We start from the raw sequence: 17,828 nt of genomic DNA, 5'->3' as shown, positions 1-17,828 counted from the left end.
TTATTCTTGTTCCATTTCTTCCCCCTCTTCCCACACTTCACTATTCCTAAAATATTTATGTGGGGAAAAAAACCCAAACCCAACGTTAAGATCTGAGCTATTGTCATACTCCCTGTCAGTACTTCCCCACCTCCTGTAGCAGCACTGCTGCCTTGGCACAGCAGCTCACTGCAGGTAGGGGACATAATGGCAGCTGGAGGTGCTGTAATTGCAGAGTTCTGCTGCAGTATGTGACTGTTCCTCCAGGAAATGGGAACCTGTTAACACAGCGTGTGCCCAGGGATTAGTTTTACATAACATGGGGATCATTCCCTCCACCTCTCCCTTTCCTACCACTGCCTCCAGCCTTTTAGTAGCTTGCTCTGTAGCTTCTCCTCCCCTGAGCCTTGCAGGGTTCTGTGGTAGAGAATCCTCGTGGTCCATGGAGCAGCTGTGGCAGTGCTAAGACTCTCTCAGTGCTAAGATCAACCAGGACTTGGGGGACCAAAGGAGGCTGTAATTGCAAAGGAGCAAATGACACTTTTCACTGTGTCAATTGGATAGCACAAGGAAAGAAAATAGGGGGAAACTGTGGCAGTTTAACAGGGGCTTGGGGAAAATAGGGTTATTTTTTCTTACGCCATTAATGCTGAGCAGGTTTCCATGGTGTTTGCATTTGGAATGTCAGCAGTGCTGGTTATGAACATCCCAGTTTCCCCTGCTGCTAGACAGAAGGATTTTATAAGTGGGTGACAGAAAAGGGCAGGTTCAGCTGTAAGTTTAAAGAGGGTCTGTAGCAGTTTGATGAGGATTGAAGGCACCTTTCTCCACCAATTCAAATACTTGTCACTGGCAAGATGCTTTCACATTCGTTTATGTGTACACTGAACTGTAAAACTCATACTCCTGTATCTTCAGCTTCATTTCCTATGCAGTCTATTGGGTTTAGGTGCATGTTGTGTCCTCTGGAGCTGGAATCCAGGCAGGTAGGAAAAAATACTTCTCACCTTCTTACTGGGAGAAGTTACTTTAAAGAGAAGCCTTTGACAGTGATCAGTTTGGAGTCTGTTCAGTGGGAGCTGAGCTGCATTTCTCTGTTACTAACCAGTGCTCATCTTTTCTCTGCCCTTTGCCTCTCATTTAGGATGCCATTGAGGCCATTGCAGAAAGTGCTTTTAAAACATCTCTCTACCCTGTCATCCTGTCCTTTGAGAACCATGTGGACTCGTGAGTATCCAGTGACTGGGAGAACTGTGTTCTTGTCCAGAGCACAGAGTGTACAGACAAGAGCTGCTGGGTTTGTGAGTGCCTGAGATCTGAAACATCACTTGAGATTTCTCAAGCAACTGGAGGTGGGGCAGAGCTGCAAGATGAGCCAGAGGCTGCAGAGTGAGAGTGACCACAGTTGTGCAGCCTTCTAGCTTGGGATGGCAGAGTATGGACAAATGGATGTTAGCCTGGGAAGGGACTTTAAGGTCTGCATAGTGAGGGCAGGAGATGATTTTCTGGGTAGAGTACATGGGTCTTGGGATGGTTGTTCATGTTAAAGTCTGGATTTGGGCATCTGTTTTCTTGTTCACTCCTGCTTTGGTCTCTTTGTTCATCAGGCCCAAGCAGCAGGCGAAGATGGCTGAGTACTGCAGAACTATATTTGGAGATATGCTGCTGACAGAGCCACTGGAGAAATACCCAGTAAGTGAAGCTGGGGAGGGAGGTTTGGTGGAGAGGTCTTTCTGAAGGAACCAGTCACTCCTGGTGCTAGGAGAGCAAATACAGGGACAGCGAAAGAGAAGATGATGCCATGGACAAATAAGCTTGGTTCATAGGGGTAAGCAAATAGGAAATGAATGGAAGATCTCACATCACAGAGGTTTTCCTAAGCACTTGCTGGTTCTGCTCTTGTTTAACACTGTGACTTCAGTGACTTGGGAAACTGGGCTCTAGGTAGCCAAGTGTATTTCTGTACATGGTACTGTTTCAGATCTCTGCCAGCACTTGCTTTGGAAAGAAACAGGAACAAGGGCTTAGCAGCATTTCAGGCTCTTCCTACCAATGCTTCTCACTTCCTACTTCCACCATGGAAATATTCCCTTTCAGGCACAGCCAGGCAGGACAGTGACACACAGAGCTTTGTGCCCAGAATAGCTGAGTAAATGTCCTGATCTGCTTGACCCTGGTTGTCAGCTTACTTGTACACCATGTGTTTTTGTGGACACAGTGACATCCTTGGTCTCCATGCCCATTGCTGCTCCAGCTGCCTTGCACATGGTTTACAAATACCAGGCAGTGCCTGTGTTTTAAAGCAGTGAAATCAGAAGAAGAGCTGAACAGAAGCAATGAGCAAAGCAGCAGTTCCCACTGCCCAGACCCAGGTCCTTGTCCAGGCAACAAGGAGAAACAAGGGCTGTGTGTGGGGAGAAGCAGTTCAGGGTATTGGCTGAGTTATTACTAAGCTTATTGCTGTCTGTAGAGGGAGTGTGGGTCTGGAAGCAGAGTCTGAGTCACACGTCCTTGCCTTGAGCCACCTCCTCTGGGATCATTTTCAGATCTGCTGCAGGCAGAGGGTTTGAATATGGCCTGAGTGCTGATCCAGGGCTGAGGCTCTGGGATAATGAGAGAAGTAGGTGGCATGTGAAAGCCAGAGGTGTGTGGATGCTTCAGGCCATGTAGGTGGGGTTTTAGCTGAGGTGCAGGATAGGTGGCTGGGAACAGGCTGGCATGTGCAGGTAGCAGATGTGTAAGGTGTAAAATGCTGCCCTGGAATAAAAGGTGAAATCTGCATATAATGGGATGGATGGATGGAGAAAATAAAGTGTACAGTGAGTGAGAGATGGGTCCATGCACCAGTAAATGGCCATAGGAATGGTACTGGGAGGGACAGGAGAGATGAGTGTTTGAACTCTTTGTGATGAAAGGTGATCTGTTGCAGCTGAAGCCAGGAGTTCCTCTGCCAAGTCCTAAGGATCTCTTAGGGAAGATCCTGATTAAGAACAAAAAGAACCAATCTGTCTGTGAGAAGAGGCAGAACTCTTTGAAGAAAGGGAGGAATGTGGAACCAGAAATCACTGAGCTGCCAACCCCTACGGATGCTGAAGATACTGGTATGTCTGAAGGGGACTAGTGTAGCTAGATGAGCAAGTCTGGCCCACTGGAGACCTTCCAAACCACCAGCACTAGCCTGAGGCAAGCCAGTGCTAGTCATTAATTCACTTATCACAAGAAGCAGCACAAGCTTGGAAGAGGAATTAAATCCTCAGAATATTTTCAAACACTTCAACCAAAATAGACAACCCACTTGTGCCCTGCCCATCACTCAGCTCTTCTGCCTACTGAGCCATATGGCTCCGTGAGTCATTCATTGATACACACTGGGTTGATGGAAGGGAAGCAGCTTTTACTGCTTGTAGCTCTTTGATAACTACAAATTCACCATGGCCTAATTCTTCACTATGAGCTCCTTGAAGGTTTAGAGAACCTTCAGCCTCACTCCTCCCTTCCTCAAGCCTGTCACTCCTTGGGCTCAGGGCACTTGTGGTAGAACAGTGAATTTTCAGGCCCTGTCATGGTAGGAGCACATGAAGTCCATGATTCTACTTACTGCTCCTGGTGATTGTGAGGGTTTGCAGAGCTCTCCATGGCCAGCAATCTGCAATGTCGTGTCTCAGTGTGCTACCTGTGGGTGCTACTGATGTGCTCTGTGTGGTTAGTCTGGGCAGGTGATGTGGCTGAAGAGGAACCCGAGGAAGAGGATGAACATCTTGGAAACCTGGATGAAGAGGAGATTAAAAAGATGCAGTCGGATGAGGTAATGTCACTGCTGGTTCTGTCCCTTTCCTGGGGCTTTGCTGGCTCTTTTTCTGCCCTCAGGTTTTCTCTAGAGCCTCACCATATCCATAGAATCCCAGCCTGGTTTGTCTTGGAAGGGAGCTTAAAGCTCCTCCAGCTCCAACCCCTACCATGGGCAGGGACCCCTTCCACTGGAGCAGCTGCTCCAAGCCCCTGTGTCCAATCTGGCCTTGAGCACTGCCAGGGATGGGGCAGCCACAGCTTCTCTGGGCACCCTGTGCCAGCGCCTCAGCACCCTCCCAGGGAACAGCTTCTGCCTCAGAGCTCAGCTCAGTCTCCCCTCTCTTGGGCAGGTTCAAGCCATTCCCCTTGGCCTGTCCCTACAGGCCCTTGTCCCAAGCCCCTCTCCAGCTTTCCTGCAGCCCCTTTAGGCACTGGAGCTACTCTATGGTCTCCCTTAGCATCCTCCAGACTGAACCAGCCCAGTTCTCTCAGCTTGTCTTTATAGGGACTGAATAGAGATTAACCGAAAATATAAAGGAGAATGAACTCTGCTATGATCAATCCTTCCTCCATGCAAGGAGATTTTTGCAGGAGAAACTGTATAAGAGAAATTACATTGCAAGCACAGGGTATGGCAGAAGAGTTAGACTCTGCCTTTGATATTCTGCATGATTTGGAGGTAGTCGTTTGCCTTTGGGGTGTTTGGAGAGGCTTAGCCTTAGTCTGATAAAAGTTGTTATCAAAACCTGAAGTTCTGCTGCTGAAGGGGGAATTTGATCAGCATCCTTGAATAAAAATCCCATTTCCATCTCCTGGGGCCACTCAGAGAGGAGGGAAAGTAACATCCCTGTTTGTCCCACACTTGATGCTTTGAGAGGTTAAGGAGGGCCTGGGCTTCTCACATACTGACTGATGCCTCTCAGTGTGCCTCAGTGTCAGCTTCTGCCAAGTTACTGGAACTCTGTGCCCCTGGCTCTGCTCTCACAGTGTAGCAGGACCAGGAAGCTAAAGTGACTGGTGCCCTGATCAGAGCAGGCACTGGAGCTGTCTGAAACCCAGGTGGGGTTTGTTGCACCTCCAGGTCTCTTCATCTGCTGTCTCTTGGGTGTTTTCTCCACAGGGCACTGCTGGTTTGGAAGTGACAGCCTATGAGGAAATGTCCAGCCTGGTCAACTACATCCAGCCCATCAAGTTTGACTCCTTTGAAGTCTCTGCCCGTAAGTCAGACTGAATCCTTTCAGAATCCCAAGCATCCCCATTCCACCAGAGCATTGCTTTCAGCTGCTCTTCCACCTTCACCCATTTGATGTTGTGTTCACTCTCTCCCACATGTGCATGGTCTCAAACACTTCATTTCTGCTCTCCTCCCTGTATTGGTATGGAGAAGACAGGCAGATGTCAGATAGTGCTCCCAGTTATACAAGTGAGAATGAAAAGCAGCAGCGTAGAAGCCAGTGACATCTCTGAGCTTGCTTTGCTGCTTCTGGAGGCAGGATTGAGCCCAGCATTCCTTAATATACGTGCGTGGCCTTCCTCTTCTGTGGGGATTGGACACAGAAACGTGTGAAACACTGAAAATGCACTCAGTTTCTGTGCACAGAATGGGCTCTTCTGAACACTTCCCACATTTGGGTCTAGCTTTGAGTGAGCTGATTTGATTGATGGAAGAAAGAAAAGAGAAAGAAGAAAATAGGAGAGCGAAGAAAGGGAAACCTGACAAAATAAAAGAGCTTTGAATAGTTGGATTATTGGGACTAAAACCCCAGGCAGGAGCTGTTCTCTAAATGTGACTGACATCCAGAGATGGGCGCAGTGATTGTCACTTAAGCTTTGGGAACCCATCCTGTCCTACACTACAGAAGTGTTGTCTCCCTGGTAAACATAAATCACCTTTGTCACTTGTTCTTCAGTCCCTTTTCAAGGGACCAGGGAAAGAGAAATTCCCTTGATAGAAAATGGTACCTGGGAGAAGGTGGGAGAGAGCAGGACAGGGGCTACGTGGGTCCATTGATGCTCATGCATGGGAAGGGGCTGGAAATGCCTTCTCCTGAATGCTTTCTGATCTGTTTCCAGAGAAGAACCGGAGTTATGTCATCTCCTCCTTTACTGAGCTGAAGGCTTATGATCTCCTAACCAAGTTCCCTGTGCAGTTTGTGGAGTATCCTTTTGTCAGCCTTTGTCCACAGTAGTTGGTGGTACTGGGTGTGAGGAGTAACCTGAAGCTTGGGTAAGGCTGAGGCATCTCCAGCTGGTTTGTGATTTCAGTACCTTGTAAACCAATCATCAGAGATATAAAGTGTGCAGGTGGGATCTTCTAGGGGGGCTTGGAAGCTGCCCAGAGGGGTTCTTGACAGGATGCATCTGGCTGTAGTGTGCACCATGGCAGCCAGATGCTTGTCCTTAAGTGGAAGGGGTATGGGAGAAGAGCCTGGTGTTGCCAGGGCCTCTCTCACTTCTTGTCTGGAAGGCTCTGGGCATTTGGTAGCAGAACTTGATAGAATAGTTAGGGTTGGAAAAGATCATCCAGTTCCAACCCCCTGCCATGGGCAGGGGCACCTCCCACTTAGTTCTCATAGCCTGGATACATGAGGTAGCCCCAGGATACACACGGAGGGGTCGGATTGTTTCCAATAGCGTATGTGTAGATACAACAAGCGGCAGATGAGCCGGATTTACCCCAAAGGCACCCGGATGGACTCCTCCAATTACATGCCCCAGATGTTCTGGAACGTCGGCTGTCAGATGGTGGCACTCAACTTCCAGACCATGGGTGAGTGTCACATTGTCCCCCAGCCCCTGAGGGGTGAGGCTCTGTGCGTGTTCACTGGCTCTTCCCTTGCTGCTCTTCCCATGTGTGTGTTCCATGTGCCTTCTCCAGAGTGATGCTCATCTTTGAATCCATCCCCCAGCACACACCTGGTTCTTCACACTTCTGCATACACAGATAGGGGCTTGCTGTCACTCAGTGCCTGGGTACCATCTCTGGCTGTCCTATCACATGGTGTCAGACTAAACACTGCACAAATCCATCACAGGCTCCCACTTCCCTGGGCTGCTTCCTCTTTTGCCAGGCAGAGGCAGAGCTCCATCTGGCTGCAGGGCTGGCCTCTCTAGGCCATTGTTTCCAGCATTTTGACCTGAGGCCTTTCCCTTGCTGCACAACCAGCATGAGAAGGGAAGAAAAGCCTCCAGAGAATGTGATCCTTTATCCCTCTTTCTTCCTCAGAGGAGTATCAAGAGAGTGTAGGAGAATAGCTGTAGGGTCAGGAGGAGAAAAAGCAAAGCAACTTTAAAAGGGAGAGGGTGAAAGGTTGGCTATGAAGAGGTCATTGTATTGGAGACAGGCTCAGAAACCATCAGGCAATGTTCTCAAAGGAGAAGATGGACTGAGAGGAGGCCCAGAATGAGCAGGGGAAGGAGCAGGGGGGCTCAGACAACTGTTCACACCAGAAAGAGTGAATCCTTCAGAGGAGGCTTTAATTTAGTTCTGCCCAAGACTTGTGGTGCAATTATAAGCAAAGCACTTGCCTTTCTTACAGCAGCTGCTGTAATATCTTTCCCTGTAGGGTACTGAGAGGCTTTAATTAGTGTCTGGAATTGTTCTGGGAGCCTTTGGCTCGCATTAACAGCATCCTTCAGCTCGGCTCATAGCATGCAAGCACCTGAGGAGGTCCCACAGAGATGTTTCTCACTGTGTCCCTCTGTGTCTCAGATGTCCCCATGCAGCAGAACATGGCTCTGTTTGAGTTCAATGGCCATTGTGGGTATCTGCTCAAGCACGAGTTCATGAGGCGGCCAGACAAGCAGTTTGACCCCTTCTCTGTGGACCGCATCGACGTGGTGGTGGCCAGTACCCTCTCAGTCACGGCAAGTACAGACCATGGCACCACGAACACAGCTGGCATCTCTGTTCCCACTGTTTATTACCCACTGGGGTTCTTAGTGGCAAATGAGCCTGGGGAGTCCTGTGGGAGAGTGTTTCCATGGCAACCCCCAGGCTTTGCACTGCTTCAAATTAATCAGAATCGCATGAAAATGAAAGATGAGCATCTGCTCCACAGCAGAAGCCAAAGCTGGGATGATGGGGAGGGAGGCAGGAGGCTGGAGGCAGTGATGAAGCAGGAGACACGGGTGGAAGCTGCTGCAGAAAGGGTGGTTTGGGGTGGGAGGGTGACCCTAGGGTGCAGGTGGGGGTGGTTGAGCTCTTCTGTTCTCTTCAGCAGCTGCTCACTGTCTTCCTGCTTGTTGTAGATACTCTCTGGTCAGTTCCTCTCTGACCGCAGTGTGAAGACATACGTGGAAGTGGAGCTCTTTGGGTTGCCAAGGGACACGAAGCGCAAATACAGAACCAAGGTGACCTCCACGGCCAACTCCATTAACCCTGTGTGGAAAGAGGAGGCTTTTGTTTTTGAGAAGGTAACAACAGTTGATGGGAATTTAGACAGAGAATCCCTAAAGATCCCATTGGACACGAGCACTGCCTCTTGAGAGGTCAGTGATGACACAATCCAAACAACAGTATCCAAACCAACTCCCCATCACTATTTCCCTGAACATTCCTGGAAACCACAGGCACCAAAAGTCTCCTGTTTGGGATGCACTTCAGGCTGAGCTGATTGAGCACCAGGAACCAGATGTCTGTGGTTAACTGTAAATGGGAGACACAAACTAGAGAAGTGATGGCACCAGTGGGAGGTTCTCAGGATAGGAAAACTGCTCTGTTGGTCCATGAGAATTCCATGGTCACTAATCCAGCTGTATTGAAGATAAAGGTCATGATAGTATTTGGCCTTTCTGCAGTAGGTCACAAAGGGAAAACACACATTAGAGGCTTCATCGCTGTTAAGCACACTGAAATAGCAGCAGATATTTGCAGGCTCTTGGGATGTGGCAGATAAATATTATCCTCATTTCAGGAAACACTTTTCAGGCTTCAGTTCTGGCAGAATAATCCTTAGTTTCTGTTACGTCAGAAGGGGGGAGGAGGGAGACAGGAACCCTTATGGCAAAGTTTCCATGTTTGCCAAATGAGCCTTCTGAGTTCCTTCCCTTCCGTGGGGAATTGCTTCCTGTAAGCTGTGGTTTGGAGGGTTTGTTGCCCTGTTGAGGTAACTACCATCCTGTGATCCTGGGCAGCCTCTCCTCTGGGAAGCCTGTGTTTTGTGGAGTGTGGGGTTGTTCAGACTGGGGAAGAGAAGGCTCAGGGGGGACCTGATGGCTCCCTCCAAGTGCCTGAGAGGAGGATGGAGCCAGGAGGGGCTGGGCTCTGCTCCCAAGGAACAAGGGATGGGACAAGAGGAAACAGCCTCAAGCTGCACCAGGGCAGGTTCAGATGGAGCTGAGGAACAATTCCTGCCCCACAGGGTGCTCAGCATTGGAACAGGCTGCCCAGGGCAGGGCTGCAGGCACCAGCCCTGCAAGGGTTCACCCCCCTCAGTGCCATGGGTTAGGGGTGGCCTTGGCAGGGCTGGGAATGGTTGCACTGGATGAGCTTGAGGCTCTTTCCCAGCCTGGTTGATTCTGTGATTCTCATTTCTGGGAATTCGCTTGTGTCTGTGAGAAACTGTAGCCTTGGATGCATGGCACTGGTTTGCTGGAAGGAGGAGAGAGTAAGGTCCTACTTAGTGAAGCTAATACGTTGTTCGAGGTAGAGGTGAGGACACTGGTGACTTCCTCTGTTTTTTCCTTAGATCATGATGCCCGAGTTGGCATCTCTCAAAATTGTGGCCTGGGAGGAAGGAGGGAAGTTCATTGGTCACCGCATCATTCCCATCATTGCAGTGCACTCAGGTAAGTTTTGTGGCAGTTCCTTCAGCTTTTGTGCCCTGAGACCCATCCTCTGGAGGCTGAAAGGAAGCTACAAACGTCTTTTCTTATCAAGCATTTCAGGTTGGAGGTAAGGCAGAAGCTGTTCCCTGGGAGGGTGCTGAGGCGCTGGCACAGGGTGCCCAGAGAAGCTGTGGCTGCCCCATCCCTGGCAGTGCTCAAGGCCAGGTTGGACACAGGGGCTTGGAGCAGCTGCTCCAGTGGAAGGGGTTGGGGTTGGAGCTGGAGGAGCTTTAAGCTCCCTTCCAACCCAAACCAGGCTGTGGCTCTATGATCTGTATGTTTTGCTACTTAATCACCATTCCTGTAGGCAGCAGAGTCTTCAAATCTGTCCTGTGACAGCCTTGGCTTAATTCCATGATCTCTTCACTGTGCCCTCCTGGGTTAGTGCTGGAGCACCCAGCCAAGCAGGGACTGTGTCAGCTCACCTCTTCTCTCTGTTCTCAGGCTATCACCACATCTGTCTCCGCAGCGAGAGCAACATGCCCCTCACCATGCCCTCCCTGTTTGTGTACCTGGAGATCAAGGACTATGTTCCTGATGCTTGGGCAGGTAGAATGCACATGGGGGGGTGCTCTGGCTTTGGCCAAACTGGGATCCAGAAGCACTTTTCCAGCCTGGGGAGTGCTTTCTTTCTGCACCCTTAATTGCTTGTCAGGATGAGCCTTGAGTTGGTGCCAGCATCCTGTCACATCCTTGCTTTCACCAGAAGCATGTGGGTCCCATATGGACTGAGGCACACGTGCCTGATGTGCAGTGCTCACATAAGGGGCTCTGGATTAGTCTTTTTATTGCCTCTACTTGGAGGCAGAGAGAGGTTCCTATGAGTAAAGAGTTGACAACTTTCAGGGACTGACAACAGTAGGGGTTTAGGGAGCATAGGAGTGTTCTTCTTCCCTGTTTGAAGAACAGGAGGTGCTTCCTCACACTGAGATTCAGGGATCTTCCTCAAACAGTGAGAGGTGAATCAGAAGAGAAGCCCCACTGGAGGTGAACAGCAAAGCCTTTAAACAGTTATGCACAAAGCCAAGCAGAATGTGATAGAAGTTCTTGTGAGTACTGGCTGTGTTTAGTCTCTCTTCTCTGTGTTCATACAAATGAACCTTATTTATGGGGAAAACCCCATTAAATTGATGGTTTAAACACATGCTCCTAAAACAGACCAGGTGTATACAGACTGGACTGGAACTGGAGCAGGGAGCTGTGCAGGTTAGGAAAGTCTTGACCTGGCTTTGGAGTTTGGGAGCAATGTGCTCTTTTCACCTTCATGCAGCTGCCCTGAGCATCAGTCCTGAGCTGTCACCTCAGAATGGGACTGAAAACACTCCTGTCCCTTGGTCCAAATAGAGAATACAAAACTTCCCTTCTCCATTTCCTGTCCTTGGCCAGAAGGGAGCCAGAAGGCAAAGGAAATCAGATTACAGTGAGTTGTGTGATAATCCAAGCAAAGATTTTCTCCTTGTTTCTAGATCTGACTATTGCTCTCTCCAACCCCATCAAGTTCTTCAATCTGCAGGACAAGAGATCAGTAAAGGTGAAAGATGGCTCAGTGGAGGTGAGTTTGACCATGTTCTGTCATTGACTTTCTAAACCACGTTCCATGGGTTCAGCCTGAAATAACTGAGCTTTGATTTACTTCTGGTCTTTGTTTTAGAGGCTGGGCACACAGAGGAACGCGTCTGCTGAAATGAATGGGATGCCAGACTCCAGTGGGAAATTCAGCCTGCCTCATTCCAACGGGCCTGCAGGTAAAGCTGTGGGTGTGGGATGAGCTGAAAGCAGAAGGGAAATTCTACTCCCTACCAGACTCCCTACTGTACCCTTAGATGGGCTCATTCTCTTCACTTATGTGTTACAGTACTTGACAGCTCATCAGTATTTCTTCCATATGTATCAAGGGATTAGTGTCCTTTCAAATATGTTGGTATCAAAACAAGTCAGTTTTCTCCTATTTCAGACCAGAACATCCTTCTCACCTGATCAGAACAGCCTCACATGTGCCAAATCCTCACCAGCAATGTTCAGCCTTACACACAGCAAATGCCCTTTTTCTCTGGCAAGGCAGAGAAGCCTGTTCCCTTTCTGCTGTGCCTGTTAACACAAGTGTTCCTGAGCACTTAATCATCTCAGCAGCTTTAATTAGTACCTTTGTGTTGACACCAACATCCTACATGTGGCCCATGCTCTTGGTGAGCTCTTACACTGCCTGTCTGCAACCTGAAGATCCCAGATAAACAGGAACCTCTTTTGTGCTTCCAGGAGCAGCAGCATTTGCCAAGGATGAGAACTTGGTGGAGGTGCTGCAGATGGCAGGTAATTGCTCACACTGTTCACCTGGGCTGAGGCCCTGTTGGGCGTCTGATGTTCCCCCTCTGCCCAGTTTCTCACTGGGATAAGATAGAGATGAAACCTCTGCAAATAACTCAGACCTGAGCCACCCCTGCCCGTGGCAAGCAGCATTACATACACAGCACAGGAACCTCTGGGCTCAGGGAGCTGTTTCCCTGCCTGTGGCACCAGTTCCCCATTTGATAAGTGCCATGGTGTGTGCTCAGCGCCAGGCTGGGATGGAGCTCACAGCAGGTCTCAGGGAGGCAGAGGCTTGGAGTTGTAGCCCATGCCTTAGGCAAGCTGGGCCACTGGCACCTGCATGGGTAGGGCAGAGGAGCACTGGCTGCAGCAGGACTGCAGCAGCTCAGCATCATAGCAGGGGAAGAGGCTGGAGCTGCCACATGGGTTCTGCTTGGGGCCTTTACTGAGGGACTGACTAAAGCAGAGGTGATGTGGCCACAGGGAGCCCTCAGCACACATGCACCCTGTGTAGTAAGTGGTGTTCACCCCATTTTCTGTGTGTTAGTGCAGTGTGATACAAACCAGTACAAGCAGCTGGTAACCAGTGTGCCACAAAGCTGAGCCGAAGGCACAAGAGGAAAGTGCTGCTCTCAGGATATGCTGCCAAGTAACTGTTATGTACATTACATTTTGTTCTTAGCAGTTACTCCTAAAGGAAACATTCCCCAGGACAGGCTATGGTTATTGTAGCTCGGGTAAGAGGCATCACAAGGGATGGAGGCTCAGACAGCTCTGGGTTGGGATCAGACTCCTTGCATTGCAGCAGTACTCTTCCCTGTGCTCAGCACCAGCCCAGCACTGAGCTGCAGACACAACCCCCAAGTGCTCCTCAGTTATACACCTTCCAAGCAAAAAGAAACCCCTGAGCAGACAACTCCCTGTGGCCTTTCTGGCCCAGATAAGCTCATCTGCCTGACGTGCTGCTGCCAGATAACACGTTCCCCACCAGTTCCAGGCAGCATCCCCCTCACTGTCATTCACCTCAAAAGCCCTTTCATTTATTCCTCACAACTGCAGAAATGTGACATAAAATGGGAGGAAAGTGCCTGTCATTAACTCAGTTCTGCAGAAAAAACAGCAAGGAAATGACAAAGCTCTTTCCTTATCATTGGAGCTGCCACTGCCTTAACAGTTGGGATACTTGGAATTGTGGGGAAGGCTGCAGGGCATCAGATGGATGGCACATCACCACCAGAGGTTCCTCTGGCCAAAAGGCAGTTCTTGTGGCCACCCCTGAGCCACACATCCCCCTGATGGTGACCTGAGCTCTGTGTGATGCTGAAGGGAGGGAGGGGAAGCTGAATGAGGGCAGTGCTTGGCTGACCCCATCACAACAGGTACAGAAACGCTGCGGGAGGGCAAACAGGCTCTTGTCTTTGTGTTTTAGAGCCAGAGACAGCCAGCCTGCCAGAGCTGCAGCAGATGAAGCTCTTCCTCAAGCTGCTGAAGAAGCAGGAGAAGGAGCTGAGGGAGCTGGAGAGGAAAGGAAGTAAAAGGAGGGAGGAGCTGCTGCAGAAATACTCTGTGCTCTTCTCAGAGTCTGTCTGCTCCGGAGGCAAGAAGAGGATGGTGCCCAATAGGAAAACCCTGAAGAAGAGGTAAGGGCCTGGCCAAGAGGAGCAGGGACTCCCCTTCTCTGAGGGAAGCATGGGGTGGTGCAGGCATCCCCATCTCCGTGGGCCTATGGAGTGCTCCAGTGTTCCCAGTGTGGAGTGGGCAGGAAGCTCAGGATTGCACCCACTGTATCTGTTCTGCAGGAGCGTGACTAGAGGTGATGTTGGTACCTGTGCACAGCCTGTAGCCATGGCAGAGAGTGCTGACAGCCAGGTCATGGAGCTGAGGGAGAGGCTGGAGATGGACCTCGTGCTCCTGGGGGAGGAACACCATGAGGGCATTCGGAGGAAGAAGGAGCAGCACGCCACAGAGGTGAGGGCCACAGGGGCAGGAGATGATGTAGCCTGAAAACCAAGCTCTTCACTAAACCATGAGCTTGGAAATGTGGCCTCAGGGCAGGAAACAGCCCTCAGAGCAAGGGCCAGGTCCCTGTGAGGTGAGGGAGGGTGGAGGTAGGATGCTTGTTTGTTAGAAGCTATAAAACTCCAGCACAAACACTTTTATAGGCTGCAATTGAAAAGGAATGGAGGACTGCCCTGGAGCACACCAGGCTCCATCTGCTTAAACTGTACTGATAGCTCAGCTTGGCTCTAACATGGTGTTTACTGGCTTCATACACCCCAGGTGCCACCTCCAGGAGCTGGGTACATGGGGCTGTACCAGGTTCTTGGTTCCCTGCTTGATGCTGTACCCTCAGAGCTCGGGTGACACACGAGTGTATGCTGGAGCCCTGCAGGTTCACTGGGGCAACCATCAGGGCATTACAGACACACTGTGGGGACAGGCACACTGACCACTGTCACCCGGCCAGGACAGGTGACACAGAGCAGCCCCACAGTACCTATGGTGCTAAGAAAATGAAAGCCTTTGTGAGGGACTGTACTCATAGAACCACCCCCAGCAGCACCAGCAGGGCAGGATCTCCTTCCTCTTGAGCTCTAGGAAGTGTTTTGGTGTTTGACTTAGTGGAAGTCCAAGTAAGTGTCCACGTAAGGAGTCCTGCAAGTGCATCAGGGCTTCCCACACCCTCAGACTCCCCACCTTAAGCAAACACCAGCAAGAGACACGGTAAGGCCTGGAGACAACGTGGAGTCCATGAGGTGGTGGTGACAAACAGGATACACCATCTGTTCCCATGAAAAGGGCTTATCCAGGACTAGGAGGCCTTTTCCTATCAGTGTTTTCCAGAGCAGTTTGCATCATGTGTCTGAAATCCAAAGCTCCCTGGTGCACGTTGGCTTGACAAGCACCTTGCAAGCTGTCTGCAGGACTGGCTGCTCCAGCCTGAGCCACCCCTCAGGGGAAACCAAACCTGCCTCTTGAGAAGTCACTTGCCTGGAAATCAGGCTCCTCACCAGAGAGAAGCTGAAGGAATGAAATGTTCTTGTCCCATAGCTGTCAAAGACTGAGATTTAGTGAGCAGGGCATCACAGGCTGAGTTCCCACAGAGCAGCAGCCAGGGGGTCCCTCTGAGGCAGCAGTGCAGGGCTGAGCACACTGCCAGGAGCAGGAGGAAACACAAGGCACGAGTCCCATCCTCTTGCTGTTGTTTAGAAGGTAACTCTTGTTCCCCACCTACCCCCAAGCGCAGTGAATCCAGTGCACACAGAGCTGGGAAGCTGTCCATAGGGATAACCTGGAATGTGTCACACGGCTCACAGAGCTCTGGTGTTCCCCACGTGCCCATCTGAACTCACCTCTGTGGTGCACAGGGTTGCACAAAGCCTCAGGGATGAGCTGGTCCTGGCCCTGAGTGCAGGGAGGGCTGAAGCTGAGCTGGTGGGATGAGATCTGGATGATGTGCTATAGGCCCAGCTTGGGTTGGTTTTGATCTTGTTTTCATCCCTTGACCAGCAAGTCACCAAGATCATAGAGCTGGCCCGAGAGAAGCAGACAGCGGAGCTGAAGGCACTGAAGGAGACATCAGAAAGGTAAAGTCAGGCTTTGAGTACCAGACTGCTCATGGATGGCTCTGGCCTGGGGTTGCTGTTGCTGCTACCTCTCCAAGCACTGGACTACAGCCAGGGAGTGAATACAGGGCAAGAGAAACAGTTCTTGACATGGGTTAGTCAAGATGCCCAGCCTTGGCAGTGCTGGGTTATGGCTGGACTGGATGAGCTTCAAGCTCTTTTCCAACCTGGTCGATTGTGATTGTGCTTTGGTGAGAAGTGGAGGCAGAGGGATGTGACACAGGGTCTCACAGTTGCACAGTGGCTCTTGTCATCTCCAGAACAGTGGTCCTGCCACCAGGCACAAACAGGACACGAGTTCAAGCTGCCGGAAGGAGCTACTGGGCACTGGGTGTTGTCCCTGCTGCAGTCAGTGCATCACATCACATATAATCCCTTCCAGGCCCTGATGAGCTCAGGCTCCTGAGTGAATTGAGCATCTTGGCTGCAGTACTTCAATAAAGCAGCAGAATGAACCCACCAGTCTCTAGGCAGGCGTTCATCCATTTGTTCTTGTAATAACTTTGTCCTGAAGCTAACTCCTCACTCATTCCTCTTGCCCATTACATCCTCTCTCAGTCTTTAGTTGCTAACTCAGGCAAAACTTCCCCTGTTCATGTCCCCCACCAAGACAGACCATTGCTCAGCTGTCAGCACAGGCAGACAAGACTAAGAGAAACAGGTTGAGTAGCTGGTTAATGGTTTGCTCCCCATACAATGGCCTGTAGTCCAGTCCCAGCTCCAGCTGGCTGCGAGGAGCTGCAGCAGGATTTAAAGCTCTTGAGCAACAGGCAATAAAAATGGCAGTTAAATTGAGACTGCATAAATAACAGAGGGAATAATGTGAATGGAAGAAGCCAGCCATGGGTCAGTGGTACTTAGGGGGAGCTCTGTCACCAGGGAAGATCTTGAGCCTCCAAAGAGCAAGAAGGAGGTGGCAGATAGCAGTGAGGAGGCATTCCTGCATGCAAGCAGTGCAGTGGGGCTCGGCTCAAGGAGCAGATGCTAGAGGGGGATGTGCCACAAGGGTGTAAACCCATGAATGCTATGGAGAAGAACAGGGAGGTGATTACTCACTGCTTCTCAGAAGACAAATGTGGGCACCCAGTGAGCTTCTCCCTGTGGGTGCTCACAGCAGAGTTCAGTTCTTGGCCTCTCAGAGCAGGGAGCTTTGGAATCCAAAAGGAAAACTGAACTCCAGGGTGTGGGAGCCATTCATGGGAGAGAAATGCAGAGGCTGGAGGAGAGGCAGGAAACTGGGAGGGTAGAGGAGGGGAAAACGTTTGTGGTTTCTGCTGTGCAATCCCATCCCACAGCTCATGCACCTTTGTGCTGGCTTCAGGTGCCTGGCTCAGCTCTGCCAACCATGGGGTTCCTTCACTCCAGCAGTGTCAGCACTTCCAGCAGGTTTCATGCTGCTCCAGAGGAGCCCAGTGCAGGGACACAGCCCAGCTCCATCACATGTGTCTCCTGCTGTCCCTCTCAGCACACTCACTCAGGCTTTGCTTCTCTGAGAGCAGACATTGGGGCTGCTTTGGTCTCTGGTTGTACCTCCTCCCTTCTCTCCACAGCAACATTAAGGACATTAAGAAGAGGCTGGAGGCAAAGAGAGTGGAGCGAATCCAGGCCATGATGAGGAATACCAGTGACAAGGCAGCTCAGGAGAGGTACTGGGGTAGCTGTGGCTGTGCAGGACACGAGCTGGCCTGCTCCAGACCCATTATGTGCTGTTACAATACAAACCCCTGAGCCTGTGTAGTCAAGTACTGCACAGCTGTGACAGCTTCACCTCCTTTAGGTGCAGAAGAGGGCACAGCCCCTCCTGTGCTTCTAGCTCACAGCAAGCTCCTTCTGCTGTCTGTTAACTGGAAAACAGCATTTTGCACCCAGTCACTTGCCTTATGTCTCAGTCAAGTTTGAACTGAAGGGTTGTTATTTACCTGTGTTAAATTACAGCAGCCTCTCAGTGTGGGAGGAGGCTGAGAGTGGAACTCACCTGTGCTGGGTGGGCAGAGCAGCCCTGGCCTCGTCTATGGCACTTCATGAGGATTGATAGGTTTTGTGTGAAGGTAACAGATGGGTTTTGGTGTCTGTGCATTTCCTTTCTTTACAGGCTGAAGAAAGAAATCAACAACTCTCACATTCAGGAAGTGGTGCAGACCATCAAGCTGGTGAGTTTGGCCCTGGCTCTCTGCCCTCTGTGCCATGGGGTGCCTCCTGTCCAGCATCTGTGGGGCTCACAGAGCCCGAGTTCTTCCAAGGCACTTAAATGCCATTAAATTGGCTCTGAGTGCCTCAGGCTGCCAAAGGGCAGCTGAA

At 50.6% G+C, this 17,828-nt stretch overlaps 1 protein-coding gene across 3 annotated transcripts in view; it reads left to right on the top strand.

Moving 5' to 3' along the window:
- PLCB2 (phospholipase C beta 2) overlaps positions 1-17,828 on the top strand; it is a 54,154-nt gene that overhangs the window by 34,670 nt on the left and 1,656 nt on the right. For 2 of the 3 annotated variants that reach the window (XM_034061463.1, XM_034061461.1), the window contains exons 12-30: positions 1,124-1,206; positions 1,587-1,671; positions 2,909-3,080; positions 3,687-3,784; positions 4,889-4,985; positions 5,842-5,926; positions 6,414-6,538; positions 7,481-7,635; positions 8,020-8,184; positions 9,459-9,558; positions 10,042-10,146; positions 11,064-11,149; positions 11,249-11,342; positions 11,854-11,907; positions 13,334-13,544; positions 13,704-13,872; positions 15,415-15,491; positions 17,081-17,176; positions 17,623-17,680. In XM_034061463.1, coding sequence (XP_033917354.1) covers positions 1,124-1,206; positions 1,587-1,671; positions 2,909-3,080; positions 3,687-3,784; positions 4,889-4,985; positions 5,842-5,926; positions 6,414-6,538; positions 7,481-7,635; positions 8,020-8,184; positions 9,459-9,558; positions 10,042-10,146; positions 11,064-11,149; positions 11,249-11,342; positions 11,854-11,907; positions 13,334-13,544; positions 13,704-13,872; positions 15,415-15,491; positions 17,081-17,176; positions 17,623-17,680 — 2,115 coding nt within the window. The remainder of the gene's footprint in view (positions 1-1,123; positions 1,207-1,586; positions 1,672-2,908; positions 3,081-3,686; positions 3,785-4,888; positions 4,986-5,841; positions 5,927-6,413; positions 6,539-7,480; positions 7,636-8,019; positions 8,185-9,458; positions 9,559-10,041; positions 10,147-11,063; positions 11,150-11,248; positions 11,343-11,853; positions 11,908-13,333; positions 13,545-13,703; positions 13,873-15,414; positions 15,492-17,080; positions 17,177-17,622; positions 17,681-17,828) is intronic. The other variant, XM_034061462.1, reaches the window with a different exon arrangement.

The sequence above is a fragment of the Melopsittacus undulatus genome, chromosome 4, assembly GCF_012275295.1.
Source record: "Melopsittacus undulatus isolate bMelUnd1 chromosome 4, bMelUnd1.mat.Z, whole genome shotgun sequence".
In the NCBI taxonomy this organism is placed as follows: domain Eukaryota; kingdom Metazoa; phylum Chordata; class Aves; order Psittaciformes; family Psittaculidae; genus Melopsittacus; species Melopsittacus undulatus.
The sequence above is the reverse complement of the archived record's forward strand: the minus strand, read 5'-3'. Positions and strand labels throughout refer to the sequence as shown.